Source organism: Podarcis gaigeae (genome assembly GCF_964106915.1).
Source record: "Podarcis gaigeae genome assembly, chromosome: 5".
Lineage (NCBI taxonomy): Eukaryota > Metazoa > Chordata > Lepidosauria > Squamata > Lacertidae > Podarcis > Podarcis gaigeae.
In genome coordinates, this window is record NC_139681.1 from 53,221,237 (window position 1) to 53,238,458 (window position 17,222).

The following is a 17,222-nucleotide window of genomic DNA, read 5'->3' on the forward strand; positions in this document are numbered from 1 at the left end:
AATCCAAGCGTACCTCTGTAGGGCTGCCACTATGATCTGTTGCTCAGCCACAAATGGTGGAGCCAGAAAGAATCACAAAACATTCTTTGCCATTTCCACAGGACACCCCCATCTTCATCAATTTCCCACTGGCCAATGAAGGCCCCTCACGCCACTCAAAATGCTGTTCTCAAGGGTTGAGGAGAGCCTTTGGAACAGTAGAGGATATGGTGTGAACTGCAGACCCTAAAGGGAAATTGGGGAGAACCAAGAGACATGCCCTGCACAAATGGAAGTGATTCCCCCTTTTCTTCTAGGAGACCTCCAGACCAATAATACAAAGCTGGCGTGCATGTGGGCATATGGACCTCTTCAAATATTGTTTTATGTGTGAGCATGCCTGCCCAAGACTATCTTCAAATTGGTTCTGAGAAGATCATCACCAATGGATGCCAGAATGACCTGTGTGAAACATGTTCAAAGTTCAGCACACACACTATATTCTGATTGGGGTCTGGAATTGTTAGGGAATTGTCTTAAGATGTTCAGCAATTAGCCTTTGAGAAATGTTATCATTTCAGGGGTCAAAACATGCCACTCCTCCTCTCTTGAGCCATGATGTGAATGTGATCTATACCCCCAACACATTACATAGTCAACCTACCAAAAAGTCTCTCCAGCATTCAGCACACAGACTTTGAATGGATCTCCTCCTCCTTAAAAGGGACAGTAGCATAATTGTTGACCTGCAGCAGCCCAAGTGGAGCATATCTTTTTCTCCCAGGCCTGTAGAAGAGTTGCTTAGTCTGCTCTGGACTTTTCAGCTGCCCTGTTGCTATTGTCTTACTGTTGCATTTTCATTTTAATAACCTGTACTGATATTTTTACTATTACTCAATTTGCTTTGAGACTTTGCAAAAAGAAGCAGCAGCAGTGTATACATTTCTGGGGAAGGATCTAACATTATTTCCCTTCTTTGCCTTTTCCATGAGCTCATATTAATGAGACGACTGAAAATACAAAAAAAAAAAAAAGAAATGCTGAAACCCGTTCCTCTAACTGCATATAGGTGAACTTTCCCTGAACTCAGCTTTCAGCAAGTTCAACATGAGGGGTGAACAGGATTGCAGATGTATTGGAGTGGAAATTGACAGATGTTGTCCAAGTGTCATTGGAAACAAAGAAGACAGGGAGGAGCAGAAGAAAGTAAGAATGTTTAGGATAAAGGGAATCCACCTTGTCTCTCACACAGGAGTTCAAAGGAAAAGTACATAAAAACAGAAATATCCAAACTACCTGCCAGATGAGCCAGGTGAGTTTCAAGTGGCAAACTTTCTTCACTGGTCATGATCCAGCCAATAAGGATTGGGCAACCCTTGCAAATTATGCGCTTAATTTCATCCTCAGCAAATGAGCTGGATATTGACTCTGCCCAGCAAGTTTTGTAAGACACCTGGTTGGACAGGATATCTTTGTGGTTTTTTCCATTATTCTCACACGCAGCAGAAGCTCCAGCTCTCCTTTGCTCAGAACCACTAATTTTCTCAGCTTCATGTGGCAATTGTTGTAAATGGAGCAGTGTTGGAAACACCAACTGCACAGACTATAATCACCAAATCCTTCTTGAGTCAGTCAGATTGCTGGCAGCTTTCCATGGTGGTCTTCTCATAGGTAGTGATAAGCACAAACACAAAAGAGAAAGCTGTGAACAAAAGTACTTGAAGCGGAAGAGGACAAGCACATAACTATTGGACCTTTCTTCACACATTGCAAGGAGGGGCAGACCTCAAGTGTTGCCAGGCATGGCATTCTCATGCATGTGCAGCCCTCATGGGAGGCAGATCTTTTGATTTTTGAAAACAAAATCATTACAGGTTTTGCTTGTATGGTATTCACTTGGACAGCAATTCCTAGAGTGGCCAGCAAGAGGACAAGTTGAGCAGGAGAGGTTTGTTGCCCAAGGCAAAGGGCAAGATGGCATCTCCCATTCCAAATACAGAAGCCCAGCAGCCTGGCAACTTATTACTCAACACCAGCAATGCAGCAGCATCCTCAACTGAGACCAGCAAGTTGGCGTAGGCAGGATGTTTGGTGCATGCAGCTTTGTTCTTGAAGAGCGGTATGACCAGGGAAGCTCAGTACTGATGGCTGGAGTTTTCTGCCAGTGTCCCCTCTCACCCCTCCCAACATCTAATGCCTGAGGTGGTCACCTCGCCGTGACTAATGGTAGGGCCAGCCCTGCAAGTGGGACTGGGAGGATGTGGTAGACTGCTGGAGAAAGCATGAGTAGTGCTACTGTTGACTCTGTGTTGCAGGGAGTTTAGACCCTGCATTGCAGGGATTAGATTACCCTCACAATCCCTTCCATTCAGTGATTCCTTTTTCATTGTCTAGGTACACAGGAAAAGCTGGCAAAGTTTAAGTTTGCTTCTTGATAGGATGGAAGCTGGGGGGGGGGCACAGAAGGGGAGATCACTACACCACTTTAAAGTAGGTTGTTGCTGCCTGGGGTGAAGAACTGACATCACTGCAGACCATAGGAGCTATGCTGCACCTTAGCCTTTTCCAGAGAAGAGAATTGCAAGAGAAAAGAGAAAAGTGAGGCAGATGGACCTCCCACCCCCACCTGAAATGGAAAAAAACAAGCAGCTCCAAAAGGATTCAAAGTCAGTATCTGGCTGCCCTAGTGGAATTGAGTATGTGCAAATATCTGCCTTTGTAGGCTTCCAAGCTACAGAAGCCAATGGGCTAGGGTTCTTGCAACGGACCTCTTGGGATGTGTTGACATCAAGCCAGAAAGGCAGAAACACAGAGACAGTAGCACATTGGGTTGGGTGGAGACCAGGATAAATCACCTCATCATCCTGCCTCAACCTGGTGCCCCTCCAGGTGTTACTGGACTCTCAACTCCCACCAGCCCCAGTGGTCAGGGATGAGAGGAGTTGTTCAGAACATCTGGAGGGCACCAGGTTGGGGAAGACTGCTCCACATGGACAGCTTTAGCCAGAGAACAACACCTGATAACTCACAACATTAGTTGTATTGGAGATATCCTGGAGATTTGTAGTGGAGACTTCCACAAAGTTTCAGTTTTAAAAAATATGTATTACTTGTGGCTTACCTGATGGTAGAGGAATAGGCAACATTTAACAAATGTTCAAAAAAATCCAGGAGAGTTTAAAAAGGCTTCGAAGTATCAAGAGGTCAGCACCTACAAACTTCATTCAGGCTGCAATACTGACTTTACCCAGAAACCCCATTTAACTCATTCTACATGTGTGCCCTTAGCCCTCCTGCTGACATTTCTTTCTATGTCAAGATGTACTCAATGTTTTGCAGACATCACCTTTCATAAAGAGAAAAAGTCTATCTCAGTGTGCATATTTTCCTTTTAAAGACTTTATCACTTACCCATAAATGCCCGTGAGGGCCAATCACATTTATTAAGCTAAAAAAAAGTCATTGCTAATGTTAGTTTAAGGCCTGTTAACAGCAGAAGGGTTGAGTTTGTGAAGCTTGGCAGCTTCTGTCCCTTTTACTGAAATCTATCAGATTGGATGGATCACAGAGATCTGTTAAAAGCCAGTCCACATGAAAATAGTCATGAGCCGTGCAGTAGAATTAAATGGCACAGCCTGGAATAACCATCTGCTCACTTTACAGATTAAGGAGCCCTAGCACCATTACTTGAATGGCATTGCTTTCAAATGTCCTGTCAAAACAACTCGCATACTACAAAATGCCTCTGAGCAAATCACAACAATCATCAGCCAGATTCTTGGATTTATGAGGGCTCCATCTCATTCCCCTGGCACATGATGTCACGGCTATTCTTTTTCCTGTTTTTAAATCTACGTCTCCTAGCTTGTTTGGTGGATAGGCCTCTACAAATTGCTAATGTGGTGTCTTACTTTCATCAACAAGCTCTCCTTGAGCATATTTTAAAATAATATATTGTGAGAGTTTATAATCTTACAAGAGCTAAGAGCCAAACATTGTTTCCCAGATATATATTCAGCAATCCTAAAATTGAAATGAAAAACAGTCAGAGGAGGCTGCACATTTGCATGGAGGAGTGGCAGGAAAATGCTGCTGAATGTTTTCCTCTCCAACCATTTAAATGACCCAAACCCAAAGCTGCTTTTTCAAAGCTGGAGGGGGCATTTTTGAGTGCAGATATGACCAGAGAGGAAAGGGATAAGTAGCTCCTTAAGTTCCTCACTTTATGTGCAGCCCTCCAAGAGATTATATATATACACACACACACACACACACACACACACACACACACACACACACACACACTGGGAGACTGTTACATACAATAGTGAATTAGGGCTTAAACAAGATCGGACCAGAGCTCTTTATTTTAAAAAAATGAGTTCTGAAAATTTTCTACCAATCATTACATTGGGATTTTCAAATACTGTACTACCAAAGATGTTAGAAAATGGTTTTCTGTCTTAATATATTGAAACATGGAATAGGTCTGTTTTTGCTTTTTAATCACACATTCAGGAATGCAAATAGATGAGAGGGGAACATACCAGATAAATGCATGGCTGCTACGTTTAGTAAGGGTGGCAGCTACGGAAGAAAGCAATTGCAATTGCAAGGAACCCACATCTGCTCAATGTGGGCTTTTGGTGTAGCCTTATGAAAACAGAAAACATACCTCTTTCTTTGGTTGCCTGTGTTTTAATTTGAAGAGCTGTGCTTGACTACATTGTCTTACCTGATCACAGAGTGGCAGAAACTGCTTTGTCAGTGGATCTCTGCTTTTGTGGGGTATCTGTCCGCTACTGCCACTTTTCAGTTCAGGTGTTATTTTACCCGGAAAAATACCCAAGAAACTTGCCTCCACATTGCAAGCAATTTAAGCTCTGGCTATAAATACGTTCAGCGATTTACAGCTGAATCATTGCCATACTGCAGTGAGTCCCCAAGCTCATGTGCACACCTATCAGGGATGCTGGCCGATCAGAAATATGGCGACTGATAATGAAATGGCAGCAACCCACATAGTGCTTGGCTGGTGGTGCAGAGATCATTTGTTAGGGAGAGTGGTTGAAGTACACTGTAGCCTTGAGGTCAGAATATGGCCTGAAAGCATACATGACAAAACTCAGAAGGATATACACATGAGATGGATGCAATGAGAACCCACTGGATGGCAATTGCGGGTGGCGCTGTGGGTTAAATCACAGAGCCTAGGACTTGCTGATCAGAAGGTTGACGGTCCGAATCCCCGCTACAGGGTGAGCTCCCGTTGCTCGGTCCCAGCTCCTGCCCACCTAGCAGTTCGAAAGCACGTCAAAGTGCAAGTAGATAAATAGGTACTGCTCCAGTGGAAAGGTAAACGGCATTTCCGTGTGCTGCTCTGGTTCGCCAGAAGTGACTTAGTCATGCCGGCCACATGACCCGGAAGCTGTACGCCGGCTCCCTCGGCCAGTAAAGCGAGATGAGCGCCGCAACCCAAGTTGGCCACGACTGGACCTAATGGTCAGGGGTCCCTTTACCTTTACCTTCCACATGAAACACACATGATAAGATAGACACGTGTGCATTTATCACATTGTATGCTGTATATGAAACTACATGGAATTGATATTCGGGGTGGGGGGAAATCATGTAAAGTGGCCCTAACTGGGACTATCTTTAGAGATGTATGGTAGGAACATCTGTACCTCAAGTTCTAACCTTCTCATCCAATAGCTATGCAAACAGACTTCAACAGGGAATTATGCAAAATAAAAAGTGTACCTATAAATCACCCAGATTTGATCATAAAAGCCAGATTATCACACAGAAGAGCTGTTCAATTCACCTTAAGGTTTGCAAAACAGACATAACTGATCATATGATCAGTTTGCCTGAGCAACAAGCAGCTGTAGGCACAAGAAGCAGTCCTTGAAACATGCTGCTAAGAGTAATGATACTTAACAATGCCTTGGGCTTCTGGAAACAAGAACCTGATGTTGCTTGTCTCAACTTTCTCCAGCTCCCCATATTAAATGAATGCAGAAGACAGATCAGAATAATGTAATTTGTAACTAATTTAATCATAAAAAATAAATCACTGCTGTGGGTGATTTTTCATTGATAGTTTTAATCCGAATCATAATTCCATAATAGGATTATTTTCCATTTATATAACTCCTTTGCATGTAGCACTCATCTTTCCAGTCCTTGATAAGCTTTAATAAATCCTCACAGCAACCCTGCATTATCCTTATTATATACCAATGAGGAAACTGACAGAATAGATTTGCAAAAGGCCACCAAGGAGGTCAGACCAGCACAGGGAAACGGCAGCAAAGACAAGACAATGCTATTAATAGCAGGCACTGTCGGCTGGCTTTACACCTCAGCAAGTGTAAAGATCAGAAATAAGCCGGGCTCTCATCTTAAAAGTGGTCATAGGGAGAAAAAAACCATTTGGGCAATATTTAAAGCAGCACAGAAACTCTCGAAAGTGGCAAGGCATTTTGTTGTGTTTTTGATAGAGGAAACACAAAAGGAGAACTTAACTGCATATTCTGTTCCTGGCATGGATAATCATGTTGAAGCCCTTTGTTCTGCAACATTCTCACTTGACCTTCTGAACATTCCGGCAAGCATCTTGGCTTGCCATGTAAAACAATCCCTTCTCCCTTCTCTCCTACCACACGTAATGCTCTGGGGGTTCTCTTGGACCCCACCTGCCAGTCAACTACAAGAGCAATTGGGGGGATGGGGCAATTCCACTGCACAAGCAGAAGGTCTTGCTCAGGGCTACTGTTGATGGGACTCATCAGTTGAATCCTTCCCCACATGCATTCAGAAGTCCTGTTGAATCCAATTTGCTTGATTCCCAGTTATACAGAGTTAGGGTTGCACTTTTGTGATTATTTGAATTGTTTTGTAATTATAGGTATTTCAGGAAGCAAAGCATGAGCTAGTAGTATATGGACTGGATCCAAATTACCAGAAATGATGTAATGTGTATGAGAAGTGGAGAAACTACCAGAAGAAAAATGATTGACCTCAGGTGATTTCCCATCTTTTCAATATAAGATACATAAAATGTACCAAAATTCCTTGTCAACTATTGTTTTTTTGATTACCAAATGTAGTGAATACCAAATGAATTGCTTACACTTTCAAGGCTTACTGATCAAAAAGGAAGTAAAGGGGTTTTTTAACCAAGATTTCCTTTATAAAGGTCTGCATTTTTACACAACTGCATTTGCTTGCTTTTAGACCAGTTACTATCATGCAAATTTGGTAATAAATATCAATATACAATAAACCTTATTTTATACTGGAGGGATGGGTGGGACGAAATCTTTGAAAAAGGACAGAGAGAATGGCAATCCAAAATGTCAATCATCTGCGATACTGCACAGATTTACAGACAAAGTTAAATTAAACTTTACCACTAGAAAATGCCCAAAAGACTCAGTGGCAGCTCATTTACAAATATACTATTTATAATGATACATTGATACAGAATGACTTATAAAAAAGCAAGGCAATCTTTTATAGACATAACAATCAACATTACAATAATTCAGAAAGTACAATTTTTGTAGACTGTTTTACACGCTTTCATTTTCAATCACAAATTAGTGTGGTCTTGTATTTAACAGGCAGAATCCTGCACTGTCCTGCTTAAGACCTAAACATTGAAATAATATACAGAATCTTCAGATCTTTGTAGAATAAAAAAGCCATCAGATTTTTTTTGCAGATATTATCATTAGTAATTGCCCTACATGTGCCTTTTAAAGTTGGTGTGTTGTGCAAATTACTGCCAAGTGTATACCTAATTAAAAGCAAGTTCTGACATGCTGATTAAATATACAATGGAAGTGCAATATTGACTATACAAATGCTCTGCTGCATTCAGGTTCTTGAATAATCAGGAAGGCATTATTCCTTTGATATGTGAAGAATACAAAACCATCCCAATGCCCCCGTTCCAAAAATTGTCCAGGTCAAAGATGCTACTTTAAATTTCGCCTGCCATTTTGACAATAAGTAGCTACAGTTTTCTCTTCTTAGTACTACTATACAAAAACATTTCAATGAGCTAGAATCCCTCCTAAGCTTAAATATTTGCCAAGATAAATTGTGTAAATGAAGTCTGAAACATCAAAAAGCAAACACTGCAAAATTTTAGCAGGAAACACATTAGAAAGCCCCCACAAGGGAAGTTGGGTAAAGATCTTTAAAGCCAAATTATGGAGCCAAATTAATTTACTGTCATTAATGTAACATGAATATTATACTAAGATATATACACTGGTTTCCCAAAGAGTGAGTGCCAATTATTCCTCCTTTGCAATTCAGTGTTGCAACTTAATCCTAAGAAGTGGAGGTTAGATTTTTGTAACTTCCTTAACTGTGGCAGAGCTGTACAAAGTGTACTTTGCAGCCCATCTAAGGGGTTCCTTCAGCAGTGCAGAGGGTGGTTTGTGCTCATTGTGCTAAAGCAGCACATGGGGCAATTCCGTCCTACTTGCCATTAAAATTCTGTTCTAACACAGAGGCACAGGGTTACTCCAACAAAGCACAGCAAGGGCTACACTGACATCCATATGCATCACATCAAAGTCATACAGGTTTTATCCCTTTGCTATACAGCTGCCAGAGAAAAACACAAGAGCAGCAGCACTGATGGTGGCACCCACATTGGAGCCAAGGTGATGACCTCGATGGACATGGCATCTGTTCTTGCACTGGGAAACCCATGTACGTGATTCTATGGGGAACAGTCTAATAAGAATGCTCCAAATATATCTGCTGTTGTTTCCATGATGAACTTGGGAGGATATGCACTGGCACTCATCAAAACTGCTTGAGAGACCTGAGAGGATTGTCACTAATTCTGAAGCTTTGCGTAAAAAGGTAGATAGAACTGACTTAGTAGAGCTACTTAAATGTGTAGTGTTACAAGAGCAAGGGGCACACTTACTAGACATCCCAAAAAGAACTATCTAGATATATGTATCTTCTCAGTATCACAAATCCCGGAATTTTCCCCAAGTTTCTGATTGGCACAGATTCCATTTTTAAATTCCAGTTAATACATCCTTGCTAGATTTAGGTGGACATTTCCTAATTGGTTAGAATCCATCATTTTGCCAAGGAAAGTAAAGATATTCTGGGACACAATAACTTTCTATCATGAGAAATCAAATTCTAAATTTCAGAAGACAATCAACTGCATTATGAAAATATTTTCTGATTTCTTTTTAGCCCAGAATTTATTGCTACCTCTGTCTAAATTTATTCCTTTTGCATCCTGTGCTGATTGTGGAACATAAACTTGGATTCGGGAGTCCTGTAGATTCTGTGCTTAACAGACTATACTTTGACTCCTCTTTACATGTGATACTGAAGTATAATTGATTCACCTTTTTTAAAAAAAAATAGTTCATTTTTTAAATGTTTTAATGAATGAATAAAACCAGTTTCCAACATGCAAGTGATCTTTCAGAGAGAGAAAAACAGTCAGTCACATAATCCTTGGCAAGATGAACAATTGTATTAATATATTTACAGACAAAACTACCAGTTCCATAAATGCAGTTCAACTTCATCTACCCACAACTCCACAAAGTGGCAGAAGAACCCAACCTACTAGAAGCATCCTATCCTACATAAATTCTGAAAAATCTTCCAAAGATACTATTCTCATTTTGCCTGGAATAATTTTCAATACATGGCTAAACTCTGGCTTTAAAAGTAACAGGTACAGACAATTGATTACAGAAAAGATTATCTCCCCCTAAAAGTGCATATGGGCAGCATAAAAAGACACAGACTGAGTTACTGGGACAAGTTTACAGCTTCAGCATAAAGTGGACTTTCACCTTTAAACCACCACTTTGTATTTTAACACCTTAATGCTCAGATGGATAGGCTTTCACACAGCTGAAACTATACAATTTTATAAATCTAAACTGAAATAGCATTAGATTATTATTTTTCAGAAGACTGTAGTAGATATCCCTTTGTATATCCAGTGACATCTAGACTAGTTTTTGCTACCAGCTTAAGCCCGTTAAAGGTTTTATGTATCTTACCTGCCTTTCTTTCAAAACAATTCTCCCTCGCTAGTGAGAAAACCAATCAATAAAAGCTATAATTCATATCAAAGAAAACAGAGCAAGGCAGTAAGTTATGATGGGCTCAACCCAAAGGAACTCAGGCACATCCAAATCCCACTACAGCCTCTGACACTTGCAGAGCACTCTTAAGCATCTTTACTCAGAAGTAATTCTTAATTATACTGCCAGGAGTGTGCATCTTACTTATTTACATGGGACAGGCATATGTGATAATCTCTGGATTGTACTGATTAAATGGCTTTTAGTGCCAGAAAAAAAAGTTCCAAAACCTTCAATAGATGAACAAGATTCCTCTGGCTTCTGTGGTGCGTACAACTGGTTCCGAAGACACAGCACTCTCTAAATTCCACAGTCTAAGAAGCAAACCCAATGTAGTGAACTGACATTGAAAACAACTGCCCAGAATGCAAGATGAGTGCACACAAAAACTAGAAATGGCACTGCAAGTGCTAGTGGCAAGTGTCTGTTTCACTGCAGCGTTATTAGCCCTTCATACAGCCACGAAAATGACAGTAAAACTGCATGTGAACCACTTTACTGTTCTTTTTTACAGAGCAAGTTTTAAGTACGAATGAAAAGGTGTCCTTTTAAAACAGACCGGTCTTTAATACTGAGATTGATAGGATGAAGCTGAGAGAATAAACCATGGTACTGAACTGATTACTTTGAAGCAAGTGTCCCACTTCTGCAGGGAAAAGTGCATTTAGTTCAGCAGCAAAACAGCACAGCATGAAGATATTGTGCTTGGATGCAGATGCTCCGTGACAATGGAAAGATGTACAAGGCAAGGCAAGATATAAAGCCAGAGTAACACTGTCAACCAACCATAAATCTTACATATACTGCAGTGCTTTAAAAGACACATTCATTAATTGTACAAAGACCGGGGGAGCTCTTACACTTGCCAGGTGTAATATATATTCATTCCTCGTCAATGCACTACTAGACCTTAACAGAATGTTGCGGGTTTTCAAATATATCTGTCAATTTATGTATCAGAATATGGTGCTTGCGCCAGATGAGGCCAACCATAAAATAAGTGGATCAAATAAGATATGCTTACAAACGATAAACTGAAAAAGGCCTAAATTCAAGCTTTTGTTGAACTGCATCTTTTCCTACTTACGCTTTTGTTTTAATATAAAATCAGACAATAAGAAGCCCTCGGCAGAAGCATATAAATTTTAGATATGAGTATAACAGAGCAAATCCAACAACAATAATAAAAAATAAAAATAATCCAGTGATTTACTCTGACTGTAAACAAATACAACACCATTTGTTTCAAATCTTAAAATAAGTTAAAGAATCTCCCCAACTAGAGGACAAATCACCCGAAAGGATTTTTGACACAGAGAATGTGCACAGAGGGGAATGATAATAAAAAAAAGTTTGTGTAATCAAGTTGCTTGTTTTTCCCATAGGAAGGGCTCCATCTAAAAATGTTTTGTCCCTTAAATTGTTCAGCAATTAGTTGGCCATTGTTTTCAGTGAACTGGTATCTCCAATTACCCAGACATCCATCAAATTCGGCAAAGAAAACTTAGACAAGCACTTTACAAAGAAAGAAAAAATCTAAATGGCTATGCTTCCTCTATTAGCAGAAACACATAAACATGGTCTTGAATTTGCCTCTTTTATATTATTTATGCTTTATATATAATATAATATACAGCCTATATATTATATTATATATTCACACATACGCAATACCAATAATGCTCTTTGCATTTTGTACAGTGTATGGAACAATCCAACTTTTATCAAACCCTGGCACCGTGTGGCCTAGATAATATTATGTACACAATGATACCCTCAATGCAATTTATATTTTGTACATCATTAGGGCAGATATCCATCAGACCATGGCACGATATGGTCCCTGCATTTTGAGAAACTGGATGATAAAGGAAGGTCCACCTGCAACAATTTGAGCTGGAAGGGTATTGAGTGGGCAGTTCTCAATGCTCATTATAGACAATTTACTGCAGAGGGCCAGTTCAAAAGGGAGGCTGTTCAGATGAGGGTTGTCATTTAGATACAGTTCTTCCAGATTCTCCAGTGTACCTACAAAAGCAAGAATTGTCATAATTAGCACTTAAAAACACCCTTGGCTGAAACTAATTTAGACCCAACTGGTGTCCTTGCACTTATAGAAGGGCTTTCCGCCTAAAAGGAGGATGGGAGCCTGCTGTTGTTAATTCCCTCTCCCCATGGCAGTACTCCATATCACCTTCTATGCTGTTCTGAAGGATTAGACAACTGACTGGCGCAGATTTCTGGAGGGAGGGTGCTGGAGAGAGGATCACTCAATGAAAACTCCCTCCCTTCCTCTTTCATTCGGAGACACATCTGCTAGATCAAAAGCCTTCCCATGAGCGTGAGGGTGCCAACAAAACTCCACACACCACCCAGAAAGAAGCTCTCAATATCTAAGATATTCTCAACACATAAATAGTTTGTTCTTCAGTCAGTTATCACAGTACGGCAACCTGTTTTTCCACAGGATCCAAACAGATGCCTTAAATTGAAGATGCATTTTCTCATCTACTGCCATTTTCTATTGTTTGCATGCCAAACGAAAAGCAGTATGAAATTGAGAGATTGCGACTTCCCCTCATCAACTGAAGCCCATTGTAGATAATAAAATTGTCTTATTTCTTCCTTTACTGTCTTCCCAGCTACAAAATCTTGAACTCCTAACTCCTACCTTCAAGAGACTTCATTATGCTAAAGGTCTTCTGATGAGGGATATGCTAGAAGAGACTCCCCAAACTGGCAAAGTATCTACCCTAGTGCTTTCCAAATGTTACAAGAAATACAGTTCTGCTCACATTTTAAGAGAGTGCGTAGCATCCCTGGGACAACCCTGTGAGCAGGACACAACTGGAATGTAGCAAATCCTGCAGATAATCAACACCAGTAGACTACATATCCAGCATTTTACTGGTAGCTAAAACAAAACCACATCATTCTATGTATGGGTAAAACAAATATCATACCAATTTCCTCAGGAAGTTGTGTAAGAAAATTCTCTCCCAGTCCAAGATGTGTCAGATTAATGAGGTGGCCAATTCCTCTGGGAAGGGTGCTCAACTGATTATTTGTTAAGATCAACCTCTGGGAAGAAATATGCATATGTAAGCATCAAATTAATGCCATCTTCAATCACCCAGAGCAAAGATGGGTAACACTATCCAGTCATTAGAATCACAGCCTTCCCCTCCCCGGCAACCATAGGGTTGTAAGAAAAGCCTGGTGGATCAGGCCAATGGCCCACCTTGTCCCACATCCTGTCCTCACAAACAAACAAATGCCTGTAAGTGGCCAAACAAATGCCTGTAAGAAACTCGCATACAGGACCCAAGCAGAAGGACACTCTCCCCACCAGTTCCCACTGTGGTTTCCAGAAACTGGTATTCAGAAGCATTACTGCCTCCAACCATGGAGACAGAGCATAGTCATAGTAGCTGGTAGCCTCCTGTGGAAATGAGTTCCATAGTTTAACTATGTGTTGTGTGGAGAAGTAGAAGCCTAGCATGGAATTTGTCTTGTTCACAATGGCTGCACACCAGGCCAACGTCTTGATTGAGCCATCTACTAGGACCTCAAGGTCTCATAACACATCAGTTACCCCATGCAACATGTCATGACCCAGAATTTAGGTTTTAGCACTCTGCAATGTTATCTACCATACACAGAAACCGGGACAGTTCTATAAAATATCTCCCCACAATGACTTCTACAGTTACTTCCAGATTATCCACCCTCCTTACATGGCAATGCCACAGACTGGTGAAACGTGTGTACAAAGAAGCACCCCTAATACCAAATCAGGCAAAAAGACCTATTGATAGAGGTTCCGTTTTTATGTGGTATAGATAGGTACCTGAAGTTCCCTAAGGTACGCTATTTCATTGGGCAAGGATTCCAGCTTGTTTTCCTCTAGATCCAATTCTCTTAACTTTCGCAGGTTCCCAATGCCATGGGGAAGGTTTCTTAGAAGGTTGTTCGACAAGACAAGAACCTGAAGAAAGACGTATGTTGAACTTTGAATAAACCAGCAGGTTATCGGCGAAGTAAACATTCAGTAAACTAAGGGTTCTTCAATTAAAAAGCTGGAGATGGCTTAATTTCGACTACAAATGCCATATTTCAGGGGTGAGGAAGTGTCCCTTGGCCTATGCCAAACTCCTCACTAGTTCTGCTTAGCATCCTCCCTGAGTGCTTCTGCCTGGTGGGAATGTGTCCTTCAACTGTGATAATGCCTCTAAGCTGGATAGAAAGGAGTGTGTAGAAATATCAGAGTTTTGCAGATTGGATCAAACGTCGCCTACTGTAGAATTAACTTTTGTCTCTGGTCCACTCATCGCTAGCATGTGGCTCTGAGAAGGTTGCATACAAGGGAACATGGCCACTCAAGCTCGAAAAGGTCCCCTACCTCTGCCACACTGACTCCAGCAAATGAGAATCATGAAACAGCTCTCTCTCAGACAGCTATACTTTCACATTTTTTCCAGCCAATGTTTATTTTAATTAGGACAGTTTAGCAGGTTTTGCAAAACAAAACAAAAAAACCCCAACCCAACAACACACATATAAAGTAGTTTAATCTTCAGTTCTAAAATTAGTTAGAGCAAAGACTAAATAATTTTAGCAACCATTTAGGAAAAAGAAACAGTACTGAGAATTAAAGCAACCTTTCCCAGGAAATGTTTACAAGATTTCTGTGTAGCTTTTTGTGAGTTCTGCACAAACCTGTTTTCTATTCCACTATTATTATTATTATATTATTATTATTTATTAGATTTTTATACCTCCCTTCATCACAAGAGCTCAGGGCAGTTCACAAGATCTCAGTGTATGCCACTCACCTCTAGGGAAACAAGTCCAGACACATCCTCAGGAATCTTGTTGAGTTGATTTGTAGCTAAGTTCAGTTCTACCATGCTGGTCCATGTCCCAAAGTCCAAGGGAAGCGACGTCAGCTGATTGTCCTGTAATTTCATATGAAGAAGGTTTAGGAATGTGGTTGAAAAAGTAAAAGACAACTACTTGAAAAGGACATTAATTGGGTACATGAGGAATAAAATCTCTTTGATTCTGACTTTAATAAAAAATACCACTGATCTGCTGCTTTAAAACTTTTAAAGCAGGGGCAGTCAACATGTTCCCCTACAAATATTGTGGACTATAACACGCATCAGCCCCAGCTATGTCTTCCAATAGCCAGGAATTATGGGAGTTGCAGTCCAAAAACATCTGAAAAAGCACCAAATTGGCCACATCTGTTTTAAAGCTTTTTTGTTTTGTACAACTGTTTATTAATATTTTTAAAAGGTATCTTTACACTACAGATCTCTTTTAACTTACCTTGTCCAATTGTATTTTACGATTTTTAATATAAGCCACTGACTGTTTTCCCAGAAAAGCAGGATAGAAATATTAAACTGTCAACATGACAAGGACAAATTCATTACATTACAGGACCTGTGTGCAAAATCAATGCAGCTGTACACATCTATATAAAAGTATAAGAAAGGGGATCCAAGATGCAAAGTGCTACTAATTGTATGGATTCACCTTAACCTTCATTTGGCTGAAAACCAGCTAGAGTACAGCCCAAGGAACAGCTTCACACTGTGTATTTACAGAACATACGCAGCCATAGTTTAAGGGGGTAATCAGGTGTGGAACGACTGCTCCATTTATCTAATGGTTGCTGCTACATATCTGGTGTGTAAACACGGCATGAAATCATCCCCATCTAAACAAGGAGATAATTTAGAATTTGAATAAGCAATTTGTTTTTAAAGGTGGCCAGGGAAGATGGGGCTACAGGGTGCACAGTCCTTCCTTCTCAATTGCTGGACAGAGAGGTTTTGCAAATAGCACATGCTGGCAAAACCCAGTCACCCACAACCAATGTCTCATCTCCCACTGATAAAAGATGTGTGCAATTTACTCCAGCTACTCTCGTGGATTTCCTTCCAGATAGTTTCCATTACACCACAGCTGACACCTGACGCAATTCCCCAACACCGGCCGGTAGAAGAATCAATACAGAGTAAGTGCTTGTTCACTGCTTCACGTGGTGGCCACATAGAATTTTCATAGAGAGAAATGTGATGCTACTCTCTCCTCAATAATAATAATAATAATAATAATAATAATAATAATAATAATAATTTATTTATACTCCGCACATCTGGCTGAGTTTCCCCAGCCACTCTGGGCGGCTCCCAATCAAGTGTTAAAAATACAGCGTTAAATATTAAAAACTTCCCTGAAGGGCTGCCTTCAGATGTCTTCTGAATGTCAGGTAGTTGTTTATATCTTTGACATCTAATGGGAGGGCGTTCCATAGGGCGGGCGCCACTACCGAGAAGGCCCTCTGTCTGCTTCCCTGTAACCTCACTTCTCGCAATGAGGGAACCACCAGAAGGCCCTCGGCGCTGGACCTCAGTGTCCGGGCTGAACGATGGGGGTGGAGACGCTCCTTCAGGTATACTGGACCGAGGCCATTTAGGGCTTTAAAGGTCAGCACCAACACTTTGAATTGGGCTCGGAAACGTACTGGGAGCCAATGCAGATCCATAACAATGTCCTACCAATATCTTAAATAAAAAATCTTTTGAAGGGTATATACTCTCTTTCTCCAAAATGTGAACACATCCGTTTGCACGAAGTTTGGGTTTTTTACTTAAAAATAAACACACCGATTCCATATACAGCAAGGCTGTTCTCTCAAATATCAAGTTAGAATAATATTGCAACTAAGGAAATCATAGCACTATTGGGAAACCCTAATAAGAAACCAATAACTTATAAAGAATATAAGATTTCTTTAAAGCATTATAGCTAGGAAGTCATACAAAAGAATAGTCAGTATTTATGCAAGGTCTACATTTTCATTAAGGTTTAAAGCACTGCTACACTGTGCTTATTATTTGAATTCAAATCAGAACAGTATTTTATTTGAAGTATGTATTGTCCTTGCCCAGATGATACACTATTTAAAAAAGCAGGTTGTGGCTAGTATTTGTGTTAATTGGAAGTACAACTTATATATATATATATATATAAGAGCCAGTTCTCTGCAAATAAAAGACTCACCACCTGCAT

The 17,222-nt window shown here is 40.4% G+C and overlaps 1 protein-coding gene across 3 annotated transcripts in view; it reads right to left on the reverse strand.

Annotated features, from left to right (window-relative positions):
• Positions 1–7,430: 7,430 nt before the first annotated feature.
• The window catches only part of SHOC2 (SHOC2 leucine rich repeat scaffold protein), a 48,509-nt gene continuing 38,717 nt past the window's right edge, over positions 7,431–17,222 (reverse strand). For all 3 annotated transcript variants that reach the window (XM_083741389.1, XM_083741390.1, XM_083741391.1), the window contains exons 6-9: positions 14,972–15,094; positions 13,987–14,124; positions 13,100–13,217; positions 7,431–12,164 (exon numbers count right to left, since the gene is read on the reverse strand). In XM_083741389.1, coding sequence (XP_083597515.1) covers positions 11,956–12,164; positions 13,100–13,217; positions 13,987–14,124; positions 14,972–15,094 — 588 coding nt within the window. In that variant the 3' untranslated portion in view covers positions 7,431–11,955. The remainder of the gene's footprint in view (positions 12,165–13,099; positions 13,218–13,986; positions 14,125–14,971; positions 15,095–17,222) is intronic.